The 20796-nt window shown below is 42.8% G+C and overlaps 1 protein-coding gene across 7 annotated transcripts in view; it reads left to right on the plus strand.

Moving 5' to 3' along the window:
* PIGG (phosphatidylinositol glycan anchor biosynthesis class G (EMM blood group)) overlaps positions 1–20796 on the plus strand; it is an 84216-nt gene that overhangs the window by 18969 nt on the left and 44451 nt on the right. For 5 of the 7 annotated variants that reach the window (XR_015055370.1, XM_085870731.1, XM_085870730.1 and 2 more), the window contains exons 5-7: positions 8731–8940; positions 9364–9511; positions 10980–11186. Coding sequence is in view for 6 of the 7 variants with exons in the window: in XM_085870731.1 (XP_085726857.1) it covers positions 8731–8940; positions 9364–9511; positions 10980–11186 (565 nt within the window). In the remaining variant the exon portion in view is untranslated. The remainder of the gene's footprint in view (positions 1–8730; positions 8941–9363; positions 9512–10979; positions 11187–20796) is intronic. The other 2 variants (XM_085870734.1, XM_085870735.1) reach the window with 2 other exon arrangements.

Raw genomic sequence — 20796 nt, forward strand, 5'->3', positions numbered from 1 at the left:
AAACTGAGGGCGTCTCAGGTGCATGGTCGGAGGAGGTGCGATGAGGTGTGCAGTGACTGGCAGATGTGGTTCAAAGAGGAGGGTGTAAAGATGTGTCAAGGGATTTTGGAAACAAAGAAAAGAACATGTGAGAGGATAGACTGAGTGTAAAGAGGTCTGTACGTGTTAATGCTAATGGGTTAAGGCGGTGCTCATTCTGGTGTCTCCCACTCGCAGGTGGACTCCGTTCCGTTCCAACACTCCAGAGAGAGAGAGAGAAAGTAAAGGGTGGCCCAGCCAAGAGAGGAGAGGAGAGGACAGGCCAGAGAGAGCCCTCTTTTATAATCCCCCAGCGTGAGCACCGCTTGAGAGTGGGACATGTGGAGTGATGGATGTTCTCCAGCATCCTCAGTGATGCATGGACGCTTACCATGGCTACGGCCCCACCCAAGCAAGGATTTGGCACCGGAAATGGCCTCATTTGCTCTCCATCTGGGCATGCAATGGAGCTCCAAGAATAACATGGTGTCCGGGTTTCTGGTGGCACTTAACGGCCACAAACACCCATTGGACACCCAATGAGGGCCGCAGTCGAGCGGAATGCTCGGGCTATCCTCATGACATTGAACTGTGCCAACCGCACACTCGTTCCCTGAGCTAGATGCCAGAATGTCCAGACCCGAGTATCACTGATGGTCCAGGCCACTCCGTTGTTGTGTGTGTGTGTGTGTGTGTGTGTGTGTGTGTGTGTGTGTGTGTGTGTGTGTGTGTGTGTGTGTGTGTGTGTGTGTGTGTGTGTGTGTGTGTGTGTGTGTGTGTGTGTGTGTGTTTTCAAATGTTCTAATGTTCTCGGAATGGGGGATTTGTGCCTGGTGTTGGCTTCGTGGTTAGAGTGGCTGGCTTGAGATCTTAGGGTCCTGAGTTCGAGCTCCTGGTGGCCGTTGGATTAACACCAGGTGGGGTTGACTCAGCCTGTCATCCTTCCAAAGGTCGGTAAAATGAGTACCAGCTTGCTGGGATGATTGAGCTATTCGAGAATCCTGCGTTAGAGTGGCGACCCATCTAGGATTGTGCCCAATAGCCCAGGACACTGCTTCGGCAGCACGAACGCTCTGTGCAAAGTGTGGTCCCAATGGATGGATGGAACATTTGTGACATAACAGTGCCTTTTCTCGTAACAACCATTCTTCAAGGAAAGATGTTCAAGATATAAAATCGTGTGGAACCACCTTCTTCAAGGTGGTTCCACACGATCATTTCTTGTGACCATTCTGACCTTGTTTCCATACTTTTTGGAGGAACATCCCTCCATCCTTTTGCATTTAAAAAAATGTTTGTTTTTTATTACTTGTTATTGAAAAGATATTGTTTTGGTTAAAAGGTTCAACAGGTCAAAACAGCCTTCGAGTGAATCGTGTGTACGCATTTGGATGACTGGCTTGCGACTGCATTTTAATGAAAGGCATTTGTCTGCATTCAGTTGAATAGCGTTTGTACATTTTTTGCCTTTGTTCCTTCAATTGCGTCCGGTTATCTGTCTTTCTGTTTTCCAAAATGTCGGTGCTGAATCAAGTTCCCATTGGGGTGCATAGCAATGGGTTTTGTTTGTTTTTGTATTGCTGAAGGTGTTTTTGTTCAGTTCTGTCTGAATACACTAGTCCCTATTGTACCATCACATTGGGATGTACAAGCGGGGGATTCCCCATTAGGTCGTGTCACACTGCATTTACCTGCAGTCATGCCACTCAAGGTTTCTCCAACAATGCAGAATGTAGTCACGGCTGTATTTTTCACGTTTCAAAAGTTAAACTTGCAAATGCATTTAAGTTAAATATTTCGGAGTACTGGATCAAAATTTGCACCTGTTGAAGATTTCACAAAAGGTGCTCCTGATGCAAGAAGAGCATCTACATATGGGAATGCGTGTTTAAGGTTTGTGCATGTCAATACTTATGTTCCTTTTCGATCTCCAGCTTCATCGCTCGTGCCACGTTTCTTTGAACAGACCGTTAACCTTCTCGCTAAATTTACATGATTCTTTAGTGCAGTTTTCTTTTGAATTTGTGGCATTAACCTTTTAGATTTTGCACTTTTTTGTTTAAGTTATGTTGTCACAATGTGTTATGAAGTTGCATATACTTTCCAATGAAAATTTGGGTGCTTTTAGCATGTTCAGTTATTGTCACCTCGGACAGTCTGTTAACACAAACTGATCGAACCGAAGGTCTGATAAAGGCCTACGTGAATGCCATAACAATTGTTTAAGTTACTGCATTTAATTGCTATCTTATGATTCCCCAAGCATCGTTTCAATAAAAGCTGAACCTGCCGGTGAAACGCGTGGAGGCAAAAGTCGGGGAAATGTTTCGTATATTTAAAAGGGGGTTTATTTACAAAGTATTCGGGGGAAAGGGAGGACAGGATAATTAAACCAATAAATAATGGTACAGATCTGGCGATTGACAAGTCACAAATAGAAATGAAAGGAACACTGTATGTAAAACACTCTTATGCCGCTGTAAAACACTGAACACTCTTATGTAAAAAAGAAAAAAAAAGTCATAACCCCAGCTATTGGCACCAAACACTGAACTCACATAATGAAGGGGGAACAGAACAGGTGAGAACTTGAGGCTGGCATGTCACAAGATGAATTGCAGTTTGGGGTTTGAGGGTGAAGAAGAAGAATGGTGATGAGGGAGGTGGCTAAGTAGAGAGAGGGATGTCTTTTCCTCTGTCTGCAATATTCAAGAAGGGTGTCTGTTCCTGGGCTGGTTATCTTCCTTTGTCTGCGATGTTCAAGAGACATGTCTCTTCTTCTGTCTCCGTGTGTGGACATGACCCTTTCCACCTCTGGGACTGCCCTCTTGTATGGCAGGTCGCTTCCAGTGGGCGGCGCTGCCTTATTGGTCGTCCTTACCCAGTTCAGGAGTGTATGTATGTCAAACGCGCGCGCACACACACACACACACACACACACACACACACACACACACACACACACACACACACACACACACACACACACACACACACACACACACACACACACACCAAATTATATATAGTGTGATTCATATGGTATGTGCACAATGCCTGGGGGTGATTGTGAAAAAACACCCTTTTTTACAGCGCGGCGACCGTGCTGTTATATAATTGGCTATTCTGTCCTGTCTTCTGTCACACTTATTGTTGGGTGTGATGTGGGCGGAGATTTCCGGGTGGATTGTGGGCGGGGTTAATGCGGAAGAGCGACGTTTTTTGTGCTGAATCGTTTTCTGTGTGACGCCGGAAGTTGATTTTCTGAGCACGAAGTGATAATCTTCCTGTTCCGTTCGTTGTTGGCGCGCAGCATTGTAACTCTCATTCTTCATTGTTTTTTTTTGTTGTTGTTTTTTTTTGGCACATACGTTTTTACAGCGCGGCGACATCGCGCTGTTATATAATTGGCTATTCTGTCCTGTGTCTTCTGTCACACTTATAGCTGCGTACATCCCTTTGATCTGAGAGCTATAAATAGAAATTTGTCCAACATCACAACTCTTCCCATCATGCATGTTAATTCACTGTGTCTACATTTATTTGTATAATCCTCTTGTATTTATTTGTATAATCCTCGATTTATTTGTATAATCCTCACCACCTGGGTTTAATTGATTAGGTGAGAGATGATTGGTTATTCCTTCCATTCACAGGTGAGAAATGTGGGTGGGTCTTTCTTTATTATTTATACTAGTACGTGGCCGTACGTGCAAAAAAAGAAAAGAAAAAAAAAGAATTGTGACGTCATAGCACCGTGTCCTGTCATTGGTTTGGTAAATAAATGCCCATAACTTGGAAACTTCTTGTCCGATTAATATCAGTCCTTGAAAAGGCACATCAATAAGGGCCCCAGCAATATACCTGGAAAGTTTCAATTAGATCGGACCAGTGGTTGTCGAGAAACAGCGGTCGCAGATAGACAGACAGACACACAGAGATTGCTGGAATTATAGATAGATATAAACTGCTTTCGACACTTGCACGTGGTACATGCTTGGTGGTACGTACATGCTTGGGAGCCTCATTGGTATGCACTGTTGTATGCGCTGCCGCTGACGATTCACCAATACGCGACAAAACTAGTCTGGTAGCTGAGGTGGTGTGTAGCATTGGGATTCTCATGTGTGTATGATGTTTGAACGTCTTTATATTTGTGGAGGAACTCTGGGAAGGGTTCGAAACAGCATAGCGCTTACCTTGCGTAGGTCTTCTTGGGTTGTTTTATGGAGCTTCTTTGTCTGGAGGAGTGTGGGAGGGGTCAATTTGTGTGTGTGTGTGTGTATGTGTATAATATATATATATATATATATATGTATATATATATATATATATATATATATATATATATATATATATATATATATATATATATATATATATATATATATATATATATATATATATATATATATATATATATATATGTATATATATATATATATATATTGTTGTGGTTGACCAAATTCGCAAACCACCATTCAGGTCCCTTAGGTGAGATATCTCGGTAAGTATATGTGTAGTTAGGCCCAAACCCGTTGTCTAGAGGGAATAAATGTCATTCATGCGTGCTGCGACTCTTCAGGATAGCCGTTTTTCTTTTACTATCTTTATTTTGGACCAACCGCCATTATTACCACCACCAACCACGTCTCAACAGTCATCACAACATCAACCACCCACCACAACGCCGCTTCACCACAACAGCCACGACCTTTACCGTCACACCTCGCAACCGTCGCATCGCCACCGTTCTTGCGCCGCTTGTGGGTACCGGTATTGGACTCGTGCAGGGCGCGCGCCGAACAGCGTGTACAAAACCACGGACTTTCCGCTCCAAAAACGGATCAAAAACGACTCACGCCCACTTTTGTTCCGTCCAATCGGTGAGCAAGGGGCGATTTGGCCCCGCCTCCAGGGCGTTGGAGGGCGGTCGCTATATGCAAATTCATGGATCAAAAAGCATTCACGCCCACTTTTTCTCGGGCCAATGGGGAGCGAGGTGAAAGGTCGAAGGCAGGGGGTCAAAGGCGAAGCCACGGGGCTTATATAAGCGGCTGCGTTCGTCAGAAAGTGTCGTCGTGTGTCGTCGGTGGTCGTCGTGTGCGTTGGAGTTAAGACTTCGCAGTCGGTGGAGTTGGGAAGAAGAAGCAGTTGGAAGCGGAGGAAGAGGAGTGTGCAGTTGGGAGTTCGCGGAGTCGGAGTGAAGAGGACGGAGCTGTGGAGAGGCGGCGGCGGCGAAGGCAGACGAGGGGGTGCTCGCGTCGGTGCCGGGAGCTGCACACCAGGGAGGCCGACGGCGCGACCTGGTCGAGGTGGAGACGCTCGTCGCGGGACCCGAGACAGAGTAAAAATCCTCCTTTCCCCGAGCATCAGCAACCCCCTCCTGTTTCCCCCCGCGCTGAGATAGTGCGACCAAGGGGGCCCCCTTCCCACCCCCTACCAGACACTGTCCGCGAGACCCGCGGAGTTGAGGCACCACCGCCGCTCCGCGTCTCATCACCAGACGGGTAGGCCGACCCGGTCTCGGCCTCAGGCCCGCCTACCCCCTCATCCTGGAGGGTGGTTCTCTTTTCTTTTGCTTTGGGAATATGTGTTGTCGGCGCCGTCTGTGAAGTAAAATTGTATAAGTGTTGCCGTGTGCTCGGTAGTCAGTATTAGCTCTGCATTGTGTCTTCGCTTTTACATTTGCTTTTTGTGTAAAATTGCATTGTGTTTCTCTTCTTTTCTATGTGCTTTTGGTGGAATTGTATATGTGTGCTTTCCGTTCATCGCGAATAAATGTGCTTTATGTTGAACTGTTTTCCAGCTTCGCTTCGTCATTTCTTTCATTGAATCCTCATCTTGCTTCACGTAAAGGGTTGGTAGTGGGCTGAATACGCCCGATAATTAATCGAACCGTCGAGGCCGACGATAACACCGCTCGGTTATCCCGATAGTGCGGAACGGGTTGCTTAAGTGGCCCGTGTCCGAAGTCGACCTGCGGCGAGGTGCGATCGCCCGGTCTACCCTCCGTGTGGGTACTTAGGTAGGTCGAATTTGGCGAGCAACCCTATCCCACGCGGGGGCCGATTGGCTCGATCGCGGTGAGACCGAAAGGTCCACCCGTGACTGGTTCCCGGCGTTAGTCCGAGAGGGTCACGACTGGATTGTCCGTCCGGTGGGCGACGTGCCGCGATTCAAGTTATGTGGCCGTCAGCACGCCGGCGGGCGCGAATCCGTAACAATATATATATATATATATATATATATATATATATATATATATATATATATATATATATATATATATATATATATATATATAATCCTGTTTCGATATGAACAGCAGATACCCCTATATTTATCCCCATACTTTTTTTGAAAAAAATTGGGGGGGGGGGTGTTTTAATCAGCTCCGTCTGTATGCCTGTGCATCCATCCGTCACTCGATCTCCTCCTAAACAGTTGGGCAGAAATCTACCAAACTTGGTAGTTATTATCACCACATGGCAAGAAGATGCAAGAGTGGTATCATTTTGGCTCCATCCCCTGGGGCAGGATCATAAGGTGAATTAAAACTGGTAAACCAGTAATCCCGGGCTTCAAGGCATGCCTTCATTTTAACAAATTTCAACACTATCACCCTGTCACATGATATGGGTTTTCCGAGTTAGAAAGTTAGTTCAAGTCTGCAATGGGGTCCAGCTACGGGGTCCCTCATGTTATATCAATGAAGGATTGAAAAGCCCATAGCAATACATGATAGAGAAAGAAACTTCACATTGGACAAATCGAGGCTAGACAAATTTTCAAGTCCCCAAAAAAGTCCAATAACTCCACATTTGCATATTAATGTAAATTGGAACTTGTAGAACGTTAAAATATCTTCCAGAATGTGTGGTCACTTTTTGTCTATCTTCTTTGGTTTTCATTTTACGACATGTCAAAAATGGGTGATTTTCAACTTTGGGGGGCTCTGGGGCCTCACTGGGGTAAAATACAGACATAGTGTAAACATATTTGGAATCCCCTCTTCAAGGCCTATCAGAATCTGTCATTAAATTTTTTCAACTCTCATTTGCATATTTGGCATATTTAATGAGGCGAATCGGCATCATTTTAATCATATAAATTATGCAACGATTTCGACAAAATTAACAACTTAACATTCCCATGGAATATCGGATATGTGTGCAAAAGCTTGAGGCTGTTGGGTTATCCCTTCTGGAGAAGAAGATGTTTTTAGGTTTTGGAGAAAATCCAATATGGTCGCCATACCACGTGACCTACGTCATCAAATTTTTCAAAGTATAAACTTCAGGCGGAGAGTTATTAAATGGATAAGTTTCATTGAATTTCATCAAAGCATTGTTTTCATTTAACGACATTTCAAAAATGGGTGATTTTAAACTTTGGAGGGCTCTGGGGCCTCACTGGGGTCAAGTCCAGACATGCTATAAACATATTTGGAGTCCCCTGTTTATGTCCTATCTAAATCTTCATTAAATTTTTTCAACTCTCATTTGCATATTTTGCATATTTAATGAGGCGAATCGGCATCATTTAAAAGCAAATTAATTAAATAACGATTTTGACCAAATTAACAACTTAACATTCCCATGGAATATCGGACATGTGTGCAAAAGCTTGAGGCTGTTGGGTTGTCCCTTCTGGAGAAGAAGATGTTTTTAGGTTTTGGAGAAAATCCAATATGGCTGCCATACCACGTGACCTACGTCATCAAAATGTTCAAAGTATAAACTTCAGGTGGAGAGTTATTAAATGGATAAGTTTCATTGAATTTCATCCAAGCGTTGTTTTCATTTTATGACATTTCAAAAATGAGTCATTTTCAACTTTGGGGGGCGCTGGGGGCTCACTGGGGTCAAATACAGACATAGTATAAATATATTGGGAGTCCCCTGTTTATGTGCTATCTAAATTTGTCATTAAATTTTTTCAACTCTCATTTGCATATTTTGCATATTTAATGAGGCGAATCGGCATCATTTTAAATCATATGAATTATGTAAAGATTTCGACTAAATGAACAAATTAACATTACCATGGAACAATGCAAATGTGTGCAAAAGTTTGAGGCTGTCGTGTTATCCGTTCTGGAGAAGAAGATGTTTTTAGGTTTTGGATAAAATCCAATATGGCCGCCATACCACGTGACCTACGTCATCAAATGTTTCATAGTATAAACTTCAGGTAGTGAGTAATTATCCTGTTAAGTTTCGTTGAATTTCATCCAACAGTTTTCCCTCCAGATCCGCCACAAAATCGGTCAGTAGAACATAAAAACGCCTGTAATAATAATAATACTAACGATTTCAATAGAGCTTCAGCCATGCTTGAAGCCCTAATTACCAGAAAATGTGATTACGGGCACTTTTTAAAACGTGACGTATGAAATGTTTTTTTGGATTTGAACCACATTCCTGCACCAGGGGTGGGGGCTGAGGGTCACAGGGGTCAAAACGGGGAAAAAAAATTTCACCCAAAATTTGATACTAGGCCAATCCTGGTGGAACCTTTTGCGATCTTTCAACTTTGCTTTGGATGGGAAGCTTGGGGATTTGCGGTGGTGCGCCATCGACTTTGCTCTATTGTGGAATGTGGAAATGCATTCCTGTCCTTGTTATGTATGAAAAATGTGTTACTGAGAACCAAATCAGATTGCTTTGTTGAAAATTAATCATGAGATACTACCTGCATGTTGTACAGGTCGATAATAACGTGACTCGACACCTGTCCAGAGAGCTTTCATCAACCTCTTGGGACATCCTTGTGCTTCATTACTTGGGCCTTGACCACATTGGCCATGTTTATGGGCCACGAAGCCCACTTGCTTGTCCCAAGCTACGTGAGATGGACGCAATCATCCAGAAGATTGATAATTCTTTGCAGGCTGAAGTGCACTCTACCCTCAATTTGGTATTTCTTTGTTCAGTATTTTAATGTTTTGATGTTATAATTAATCTATACATGATCCCAAATAGCACAATCGCTGAAACTTGGAGCCAGAGCACAAACAAGCCAACTTGAGTTTATTGAGGTGTCCACTGTAGAAATTGCCATTTTACATTATTTTCATAATCTTATTTCAATTTTCATTAAAACGAAGATCAGTTTATACTCATTTTCTGACTCAAATGAGGCTTGCAAAATAGGCCCCTCATATTTATACACTCATCTTTACATTGAACCAAATACAACCTATATCATGCCTCTCGTTCACAGCCACATTTATCACTTTCAACAGTTTTTGCATTTCGGTTTCTAAAGTTCTCATCATACACTAATTTTCATTGTTTGATGGAGTTGAATTTTGATTGCTAATTTAAATCTCCATCTTAGTCCACTCAGGTTGATGCATCAGTTTTGCCAAATCTCTTGGTGGTATGCTCTGATCATGGAATGTCCAACGCTGGTAGCCACGGCGGCTCGAGTGATGAGGAAATGCTTACCCCACTAATCTTCTTCAGCTCGGCTTTCCCTGTGACCAGTGAGTTCTCGAACCTGTCTACTGTGGTGTATTGGTGTAGGATGTTATTTGTGTTACCTTGTACAACATAAGTTGTAGCTTTTTGTTCAAAATTTGTGCATTACTGAAAAAGTGATTCATATTTCTAAATTGATTTATAAAAATATGCAGAGTTTTCAAAGTTCTTCGATGCAAGTTGTAATTGTACGTCGTCTAATTAAAACAGGAAAAGTTTGTAATTGAAAAAAAGCTGGACTACTAGCAGGTTATGTCAATGTTTCGGCGAGTATCCACTCACCTTGGTCACGGCAGATGTTGAAGTGAAGAAGAAGCTTGAGAATCGTCACGTGACTTCCGCCGATGAAAGGGTGAGTTGGTCTGTAGATCAATCCGGGCATCACTTGATGATTGCAGATGGTGCTCAAGCATACAGCCAAAGCAACACTGGAATGGCTTCACAACAAGAATGTGAAAGTCCTTGAGTGGCCCAGCCAAAGCCCAGACTTGAATCCCATTGAGAATCTGTTTAAAGACTTGAAGATTGCTGTTTACTGACACTCCCCATCCAACTTGACAGAGCTTGAGCAAATCTGCAAGGAAGAATGGGAGAAACTCCCCAAATCCAAATGTGGAAATCTGATACAGACATGCCCAGGAAGGCTCGAAGCTGTAATCACTGCCAAAAGTGCTTCTACAAAGTATTGACTCAGGGGTTGAATACTTATTGATGCAAAACACTGAAGCTTTTCATTTTTAATGAATTTGTAAAAATTTCTAAAAACACGTTTTCACTTTGTCATGAGGTATTTTGTGTAGATTGGTGCAAAAAATTTAAATTTAATCTATTTCAAATTCAGGCTGAAACACACCAAAATGTGAAAAAGTCAAGGGGTGTGAATACTTTCTGAAGGCACTGTCCATGGGACGGTGACTATGGATGTGTTAGGAGTGCTTGAACTAGCTCAAGAGGAGGGTAGAAGAGGATAGGAATAGGACAGTTTGCCGACGTGCATTGAGAATATTTGAGGATAGATGCAGTCTTCTAGAGAAGTATGACAATATCAAATTTATCCGGAGTTACAGACTCTCGGAGGAATCATTTTGTTGGATGCTGAATCGAATGCAAGATGAACTGATTCAACTTACGATGAGGAGCAATGTGCTGAATCCCTTCCAACAATTGTATGTGGTGCTACAATTCTATGCAAATGCATCATTTCAATTGGATGTTGGAGATGCGTGTGGTTTCACAGGCTAATCGGCTGTTGAGACGCGCACAATTAAATGGCTGTTTATCTCCCTTCATAAATTGCTATTTAGGCACATGATTAGCTGTGCACATACAACAATGTTTATGTCAGCATTTAAGGGTTAGGCGCGTGTTAGCAAGACACTTGCTAAGCGCCTTTTGTAAATTCGGCACAATCTGTTTCAAAGTTCTTGTTTAAGAAATGCATTGTTTTGATCACACTTGTGCTTTGTTTGTCAGCTGCAGATCTTTCACCACATGCAGAGCAAACAGACATTGCTGTGACTTTGTCCTTCACTTTGGGCCTGCCTGTGCCACGGAACAGCTTGGGCCATCTGCTTTTGCCGGTTATGGCTCACCTGCCACTTCGCGACAAACTGCGTTTTTTGCATATAAATGGATGGCAGTTGACTGTTCTCTTAGCTCCGAGTGGCTCGCATTCCCTCAGTGAGTGATTAATAAACTTGTTTTGATAATTCCTTCCACTTTTATTGTTCATTCAACTCTTTATAATTTTATATTCCACAATTCAAATGCAATTCAAATAGGGTCATATGGAGACCATTCTCACCAATTCAAATATCACCAATTGCTGCAAAAAATATTCTATGTTGAGCTTTAAAATTGGTTTATTTACGTTTCATCCACTCACCCCCCCTCTTCCCCCCAAAAAATAACCTCCCCCTTCTCTGTTGACACTATCACAATAACAACTGGGGCTGTTTCGTGATGGATTCATATCAATGGTTATCAGACTCAGTGGTGTAATGGTTGGAACTCTGAGTCGAAGAGGTTGGTGGTTCAAACCCTGGCCGAGTCATACCAAAGATATTAAAATGATATGTGCTGCTTCCTTGCTTGACATTCAGCATTGAAAAGGATAGAGCATGTGCAATCTTCATCGGTTCTCATCACTGGACAATCTACATACGGGAGAGGAAAACTCCTCCTGAAGAAATGCCCCGCTGAGCGTGGTGAGAAAGCTGGTGCCATTGCATGGCATCATTGGTACCCAGAGTGCCATGGGAAGTGATACTCTTGCGAATCTGGAAGCCATGAGCACACAACATTCAGGTTCCTATAGCGCAGTTATTTCGGTAAGTACGTGTTTTCCGTTAGGGTCCCATCCCTTGTTTAATGGGTGATTAAATGTAAATGCGCTGCGTAGTTATTTTTATAGTTAGGATTTTTACACCCCTTATAACAACAACACGCCATTGTCTTCCTGCATTCGACCACGTACGTGGGCGGAGTTTCCTCGGCCACCAGAGCTCCGACTCCGCCTCGGAGAGATGGAATGTTCCCCTCGACCAATGGGAGGCGTGACACCCTCAACCAATGGGAGGCGTGAGACACCACAGACATCGACTTTCTCATGAACCCTCGACCAATGGGAGGTGTGAGACACCACAGACATCGACTTTCTCACGAACCCCAGACCAATGGGAGGCGAGACGTCTCAGACGGTGATCCTTCCCACGACAACCCCTCCCGCAGGATAAATGCCATATAAGAAACGCCAGGGCCTTGGAAAAAAAGTCAGTGTGAACAGCAGCGGGAACATCAGTGTGAACGGCAGGGTGAGCATCAGGGGAGGAGGTCAGTGTGAACGTAAGCGTCAGGGTTGGGCGTCAGCTTCAGGGTCGGCTTGGCAGTGATCAGGTTTGAGGTGCCGGAGATCGACTCGTCTGGTCTGGTCGGCTCGGCAGTGATCGGGTTCGAGGTGCCGGAGATCGATTCGTCTGGTCTGGTTGGCTTGGCAGTGATCGGGTTTGAGGTGCCGGAGATCGACTTGTCTGGTCTGGTCAGCTTGGCATTGCCTGGCGTCCAACGCTTTTCCTCCATCCCTGGTGCTTGGAGTAGCATTGTGTTGCGGGTTCGAGTCCCGTTGAGCCGGATCGTCGAAGACCACACAAGGTGGACAGGTCCAAGTGCAGGCTCTGGTCTCCAGCTCCCTTTCCTCGAGCTGGAAGACTTCAATAAAGACTATTGGGGTCCACTTCTGTCTGTCTCTGTGTGGGCCCGTCTATAAGTAAAACTGTTAAGTGCCTTGTACATTATTTGCATTTCATTTCTATTAGTCGTGATAACTCTGCTTCTTACGTGCTCCCCTCCTTCCCTACCTATTATAAATAAACCCATGTGTTAAATGTATCAGCTCGTTTTTGTGTTTCTTTTATTGGTTTGATACCGTATGCTGCGTGTTGGGAATTAGCCAGGCTGTTGCCGCTGTAAAAGGGACATTTGGACCGACGAAAGCTTGGTGACCATCTGCTTGGGTCGCACACGGTTCGAGTACGCGAGCAACTCGTTCCGTACGAGCATCGTCGAGGGAGAATTTCCCCGGTAGTTTGACGGCGTGAGTACTTCGGTAAATTGGAGTTAGAGAAATGGACCCTACCTCACGCCGTCAAATTATTGGCGAACTTCGGTCCGATAAGGGACCCGTCGGCTCCGGAGTTATCCAGGGTGATGACCTATACATTCCGGGTGATCGGCGGAGTCTACCCTGCAGCTTCATCTGGTGGTCGTGCTCGTGGCCGATACCCGGCCCCGCTACAATACTTCCCCCAAGCTGAGTGGCTGTGTTTGTCTCGTATAACAGTTGTGCGTGCGTGCATGTATGCATGTGTGTTGACATTACCTCGATGTTATTCCCGCGATTGTGTTAAAATGTTGATGTTGACATTGCCGCATATGTATATTAAATATCCTGGCTGTAGGAGGTGGCCATTCTGGGTTAGCCAATTGGGAACACTTATCTGAATGCAAAGTGCATAGATGTGGTATCTGCAATTGCAAAACTTATCCTATTATTTGCCACAAACATTATAATTAATTGTACAGTAATGGCTGGATCTTACAAATTAATAGAAAGCAAATAATTAAATACATGTAAAACCTCAAACATAGTTTACTTATTGACTTGTAGCAAATGTGCAAAGCAATATGTTGGTGAAACAATACAGAGATGAAATGTAAGAATGAATGCACACAGGAGCAGCACGAGAAACCCAGATAAAACTACTGGTTGTCCACTACTCACTCTACTTATGCATACTATCAAAATGTGATTCAGTGTTCAGGTTTTTAAAAAAAATGTGGTAATGGCCCGAAAAACAGGATAGGATGAAAGATAAAACAATCACACAATTACGTAAGCATAGATAACTTTTCTGGATTAAAGAATTAAGAACTACTTACCTTTACGGATTAAATTTAAGAATTGATGATACATACTGTACATACAACATGATGGCCAAAACATAATCGCCTCTATTTTTATTGCCTTACCACGTGACTCTCAGAGACATAGAGTACATAATTATGGAGGTAAATGTCCAATTACAGACACACCACAACAAATCGTAAATCCATCCATCCATTGGGACCATACTCTGTGCAGAGCGTCGGTGCTGCCTAAGCAGTCTCCTTGGCTATTGGACACAATCCTGGATGGGTCGCCACTCCGACATGGTATACCAGCATGCTGGCACTCATTTTGCCGACCTCGGAAGGATGACAGGCAGAGTTCACCCCACCTGGTATTAATTCAACAGCCGATCATAGGATCGGTATGAGTTTGAACTCAGGATCATAGGATCCCAAACCCACCACCCTAACCATTAAGCCAACGACAGGCATAAATCATAAATGAGTGGTTAGATCTTAACAAACCAAATATCTGTAGATATTTGATATTCTATTACTTAACAGGAATATAATTAAGATCAATGCTTAAAAAAAAAACACGAACAACTGTAAGAGGTTTGGCAAATCGTAAACAGATTAATGGAAGAGGATGATCAAGAGGAACTCCCAATCCAACACATGGAAGCAATTCTGGACATGATTGACCATACAATGCACAAAGAGAAACCTAAATAAGTGAATCATAGAAAAGACAATGACATCAAAATGATTGTCGTGTCCAGGGAGTTAAATTAATTATCCCATTCCTGATCCAGATGTCATGGACGGACGGTTAACACCGACCTGGACTGGTCGCCGAACAGTTCTACCTTGGAGGCAAACAACTGAGATCCTTGGAGATTATGGCATGTGCGGGATGGAAGGCGACAAGGGCACAAAGCAGACGGAAGCACACGGGTTTATACTCTAACCCACAACGAATAGACAAACACAGTAGAATTAACAAATGAGGGTTTCATAAAAATATTTCAATGATTCTTAATGAAAATAAATCAATGCATGATAATAAAAAATATATCCAAGCATGATGTTATCAAATGTGAGGTAAACGAAAACCTAATTTGAGACATCTCCACACAGTCACAAAAACAGACAAGGGGAAAGATAAAAATAAAAGAAAATCCTCACTTTACTCTGGCACTGAGCTGTGTGTCCAGAGATGATCTTTAAGGAGCCTGGCGATCGAACTGCATAGTCACCACACGGGAAATCGCACCCAAAATAGTGCCAAGTCGCTCTCTGCGTGGGAAAAAAGTGAGGTAATTTGCGTGGATGGCCTCCAATACCGGGACCCACAAACCGCCGTATAGTTTATTCTCATGATCAAACTGCCGACGCCACTCCTCTCTTAACACCAGGTCTGCTCGCAGCCAATGACATGGCATTTCTTTTTGCACATACAACAGAATGCTGCCGAGTTATCGCTCAGAGACACGATCTTCTTCTCCTCCTCTTCTCCTCAGAAATGTACAAACTTCACGATGCAGCCGAACAGTCAATGGCTAGCGTCTTGCACCAGCGCATGAGCAAATTCACCCCATCACCCCAACATGAACAACGAGAATCTCGCTGCCTTCTTGACCGCGTCGACAAGAGCAAGCAAAACGAGACCCTTTGTCTCAGCCGCGTTCCTCACACCAACTCGCTGTCCTCTCTGATGTCATTGCCGACCAGTCATCCATATTTGGGGTGTGGCCTTCCAGTACAAAGCCGAGAAGGCGGGGTTTCTACCTGTTCGGAAATGTTCGGCTCTGTTGTTGTTGAAATGTCGTTCCTTTTTATAGCCAGCCTTGTGATAGCAAAAACGTAGGTAAAGGTCATGGGGTAATCGCATATTGGGAGAAACTATCCTTAAACCCGACTAAGTTAACACAGCACAACCCCCATGTGGTGACACGTAACAACTTAAGCTGACAGTTTTCCCTACTTAAATTATATCGCGACGTGTCCTGCTCTTCCACAGACCATGCTACACTATACAATCCTATCTTTACTATGAAATTCAAACATAGCATTATGTTTGATAACTAAGGGGTGGGAATGATCAATATAGAGAGAATACTACAACAGAAGGAAGTGTGGGGTAAACTTCCAGAAACAAGACACCAAATAGAGCCAGCAAGGGTTGTGCACATTTTAATAAATGCAAATAGGGGAAAACAATCTTCAACTATCAGGAAACAGTACAATCAATATAGATGTGGAGGAATGGTTGAGTAACACACGTTATTGTAATTATGAATATTCTGTATTTAAAGATCCACATCATTAACACATTATCACAGCTGATCTCAGAATAGTGAAAGATAGAAAATGACTTGCATTACTTACAAAAGGACCAAATTATCGAGATAATAAAAGGATTAATTGGAATAAAGCAATGGAACTTGCAATGAAAGCACTGATAGAATGGAGGAGAGAACAAATTGATAAACACAAAGTACCAAACACACAAATGGCTTCTTGGTTGGCGGAAGTAGAGTAACATGTAATAAAGACAATTGTTGACTTGAAAATAAAAGATAGAATCAATAATCTGAAAGTAATTTTAAACAATCCAAACAAGTGATTATTTAAAACGGCTTCAAACACAATATGTTATTGTTCCAATTGAGAAAGCAAATAATAACATTGCATTTGTATGCAAAACATTCTACATTCAAACACTTTTGGAAGAATTGGGCTTACAGACTGGACTCTCAAAGACTTACAAAATATGTAACGATAATAAAATAGACTTGATATAACACCATATAAATCACTCTGAAGCTAGAAGACTGTTAGTTCTAGATAAACACCATAAATTACCATTCATTTACTGGATCCCAAAAATGCACAAAAATCCTTGTAAGATGAGGTTCATCATTGCAAGTGGAGAATGTAGTTTGAAAACATTGCCAGGTTTATGAAACTAATTTATAAAAGTAATTTATAAATTTACAGACGTGATTAAACGAATTTATACTGTAAATGGTTGAAAAACTACCATGAAAAGGCAAGGTTTTATTCTGGTATTAAATAATTCTGGATCATTGATAATTCTAAACCTGTAATCGACAGTATCCACAACATTAATAACAAGGGGAAGGATAAATGTCTATCAAGTAATGATTTTTCTACATTATACACAAACATTCCACATGACCATCTCATAACGGCATTGGACAGAGTGGTAGATAAAGCATTTGCAGGAGGTAATAAAGTATGTATAAAAGTCTATCAAAAAAGATAAAACTGGTCTATGAAGGAAAATCGATTTTCATGTCGTTTTTCAAAAAATAAACTTAAAGTATTCGATTTCTCCTGAACAACGGTTTCTTTACATTTGACGACAAGATACTCCAGCAGCAGTGGGGATACCCATGGGTTCAGATTCGGCCCCTTTCAAAGTTGTTTCTGCACATGTACGAGTCTGATTGGTCCAGAATATGTGCAGGAATGAACAAACAACTGCGCGAAGGTGTGGAAACATCTTTGGATTCATTGATGATTTACGAGCAATAAATGAAGGATTTGTATTTAATCAGCTTCCATCCATCCATCCATCCATCCATTGGGATCATACTCTGTGCAGAGCGTTGGTGCTGCCTAAGTGGTCTCCTTGGCTTTTGGGAACAATGACGGGTCACCACTCTGACACAGGATTCCAGCAAGCTGGCACTCATTTTGCCGACCTCAGAAGGATGACAGGCAGAGTCAAACACCCCCCCCCCCACCTCGTATTAATTCAACAGCTGAGTGGGGGATTTGAACTCAGGATCCCAAGCCCACCACCCTAACCATTAAGCAAACACCAGGCATATATTTACAAATCGATATTAATAATAACAGATGCATTTCCATGCCTTTCTTTGACAGCAACATTCCGAATAAGGAATTATATATGGTATAGTTGCAGGTGAAATAATTAGGACCGTGAGAGCAACCGCACGCAGCAATGAACTTGTCAATAGATGAAAACAACTAGTTAGACATATGCCAACACAGGGAGCTACAGTTAGCAGATTAAAGCAAGTTTTCTCTAAGATCATAAAACGACACCAAATAGAATTGGTGAAATACAATACAAACAGTAAAAATATTATTAACGAGATATTTATATAAATACAACATTAAAAATATAGATATATTTTAAAGCTATTTCAGCGGTTGCTCGGAGACGAGGAAGCATGTAAAAAAAAATCATTTATAAATAACTGTTTGAATAATATATGACTAACAGTTTGATCCAGAGGTGAGTGGGGTGGTCGTGTTTGTTGTTGGACATGTTATATTTCAGGTAAGATGTGCATGATTTAATGTATTGCCATATTATAGAATGCGCGATTGGAGTTGTAACTATGTGATCTACCATATAAAACACGATGTGTGCTTGTGTGATGTCTGTCCTCCTTCAAAAGGATGATGTAAGAAGGGTTTTAAAGGCCAATCTTTTAACACAGCTGTGTGTTCACTACTGTCTATTTTTTCAGGATAAAAAACCTCAAATGTCAACATTTTCCATTTAAGAGTAATTATGTCTCTTCTTTTGGAAATGTAGATGGTGACTTGCAACTGGGCCTCATCGGTGGTGTACAGAAGCATAAAAAAAATACAAGGTGCAGGGAGGTGAAATTCGCTGCACATGATGTGGTAATGCGTGTGCAGAGTAAATCAAGTGTTCATTCACATATGTGCGATGTCTAAAAAATATAGAAGATATCAGCACACCTGACGCTAGGCCGAGGCATCAGGCTTTGGCACACTCATGAGGTTGTACCCTCAACATGAAAGGTCCCAGCAGATAAATAAAATCGGCCAACATTTGTACATGTATTGTTTTGTTTTAAAATCATGCTTTTTCTTGCAACAAAGCATCATATCTTCCAGTCTGAATATTTCGAATAAAATAATTCCAACCCGTCATTTTTGACAGGCTTTTATACTAGTAATACATTAATTCCTGAAGCGAGTAGAGTCTGATGAGTGATGTTGTGTTGATGGGTTGACTGACTGCCTGGACGCAACCGAGGTTGTCGATCTACTGATGTGGATCCCTTACCAACGTTGTGGATCTGCTGTTTGGAGAGGTTCTGGGCTGAAATGATCAAAAGCTTGAGGAAAAACAGTGCCCAGCTGATTATCTGTGTGGTCGGGAAACCATTCAATTGCTTATAGATTATGGTTCTTTCTTTAAGTAAGGGAACTATGTTTTGAAGTTTACAATTTAAATAAAGTTGGATAAAGGATGTTATGAAATTAACATCACTTACTGCACATCAATCCGTTAAATTATATATTTTATGAATAGTTGATGCTGTACAATTAATTGTGTGTGTGTGTGTGTGTGTGTGTGTGTGTGTGTGTGTGTGTGTGTGTGTGTGTGTGTGTGTGTGTGTGTGTGTGTGTGTGTGTGTGGTGTGTCAGTCAGCTCTACTATGAACCTTGGTTCCTGGGGGAGAAACGCTCATTTTTTTAATGATGTACTTCCCCTTAATCTTGCTCTTCCATGAGCTTCACTCTTGGAGAAAAAAATATGTGCACGGGGTCATCTATAAAAGTTTTGACCTCTTCCAACTGACCATATGCCTCCTAACAATCTTGATACATCCCTTCCCTTTGCTCAGATTATCTCCTCCCAATATTCCTTTCACTTCCCGATTGTGCTCCATTCTCTTCATTTTTTCCACTTTATTACTCTAAATTTACCCATTCCCCACCTTCCCCATAATTTTATGCTTCCTAAATGTTGAATGATTCTATGATTTTATAGTTTTTATCCCCCGCCGCGTGGCGGAAGGGGGATATTGTTATCACCCGGGTCGTCCGTCCGTTCGTCGTCTGTCCGGCTGGCTGGGCGTCAACATTTATAGCTGTGAGTGCGATAACTCATAAACTGTTCGCCATATCGATTTGAAATTTGGTTCACACATGTACCACCTGAAAAGGAAGAACCCAATTGATTTTGGGCGTGGCCGGGTCCAAGATGGCCGACTGGGGCGGCCATCTTGAAAAAAAATGTTTCAATGGCAGGGGTTTCCCCATCTCTGATGGGTATATTAACTTGCTGTGATGCAGCATGTCTGCTCTAAACATTGCACTGCTAATGATATCTGTCAGGTCAGGTCAGGTATGGGAGCATGTGCCAGAACAGCGCGTCGCTGCGTCCACTTTCCGCCGCCGGTACTCCAGGGGCCTCCGTCTGGCGTTCCCCCAGACAGATGCTAGGCCCATCCCCATCTCCTTGAGATGCTGGTCAACCTGCTGCAACCCCGAGGCACGTGGTCGGCCCATTGGCCTCCTCCACTCACGAGACTCCCTCGCTGAGAGACTCTGGTGAGCAGGATCAGCGTCAGGAAAACGAGCCACATGTCCATACAGCCGCAACTGACGCTCACAGACCATGCAGGTAACAAATCTCATCCAAGTCTCTCTCAGCAACCGCTCGTTGGACACAAAATCTGACCAGCGATAGCCAAGGATTCTCTGAAGAGACCTGGTACCAAAGGAATTAAGGCTCCGTCTCAGATCCTTGGTCAGAGTCCAAGTCTCGCATCCATACAGCAAGACTGGAAGCACCAAGGACCTGAAGACTCGGACTTTCGTCCTCCCGCACAGGTACCGGCAGCGCCACACCCCATGATCCAGTGAATCCATGACTCCCCAGGCCCGACCCAGACGTCTATCGACCTCTGACTCACAGTCAGCAGAGACATGAATATCACTGCCAAGGTAAGTGAATCTCTCCACGACCTCAACATCAACACGACCTCAACAATGATATCTGTGTGTGGCCAAAATAAACAAAAAGGCTAACAGTTAACGAACTTCACTTTCCTTTTTCCTTAGGCAATAAACAATCATA

Source organism: Eptatretus burgeri, chromosome 2, assembly GCF_056783735.1.
Source record: "Eptatretus burgeri isolate ZD-2024b chromosome 2, Ebu_testis_v1, whole genome shotgun sequence".
NCBI lineage: Eukaryota > Metazoa > Chordata > Myxini > Myxiniformes > Myxinidae > Eptatretus > Eptatretus burgeri.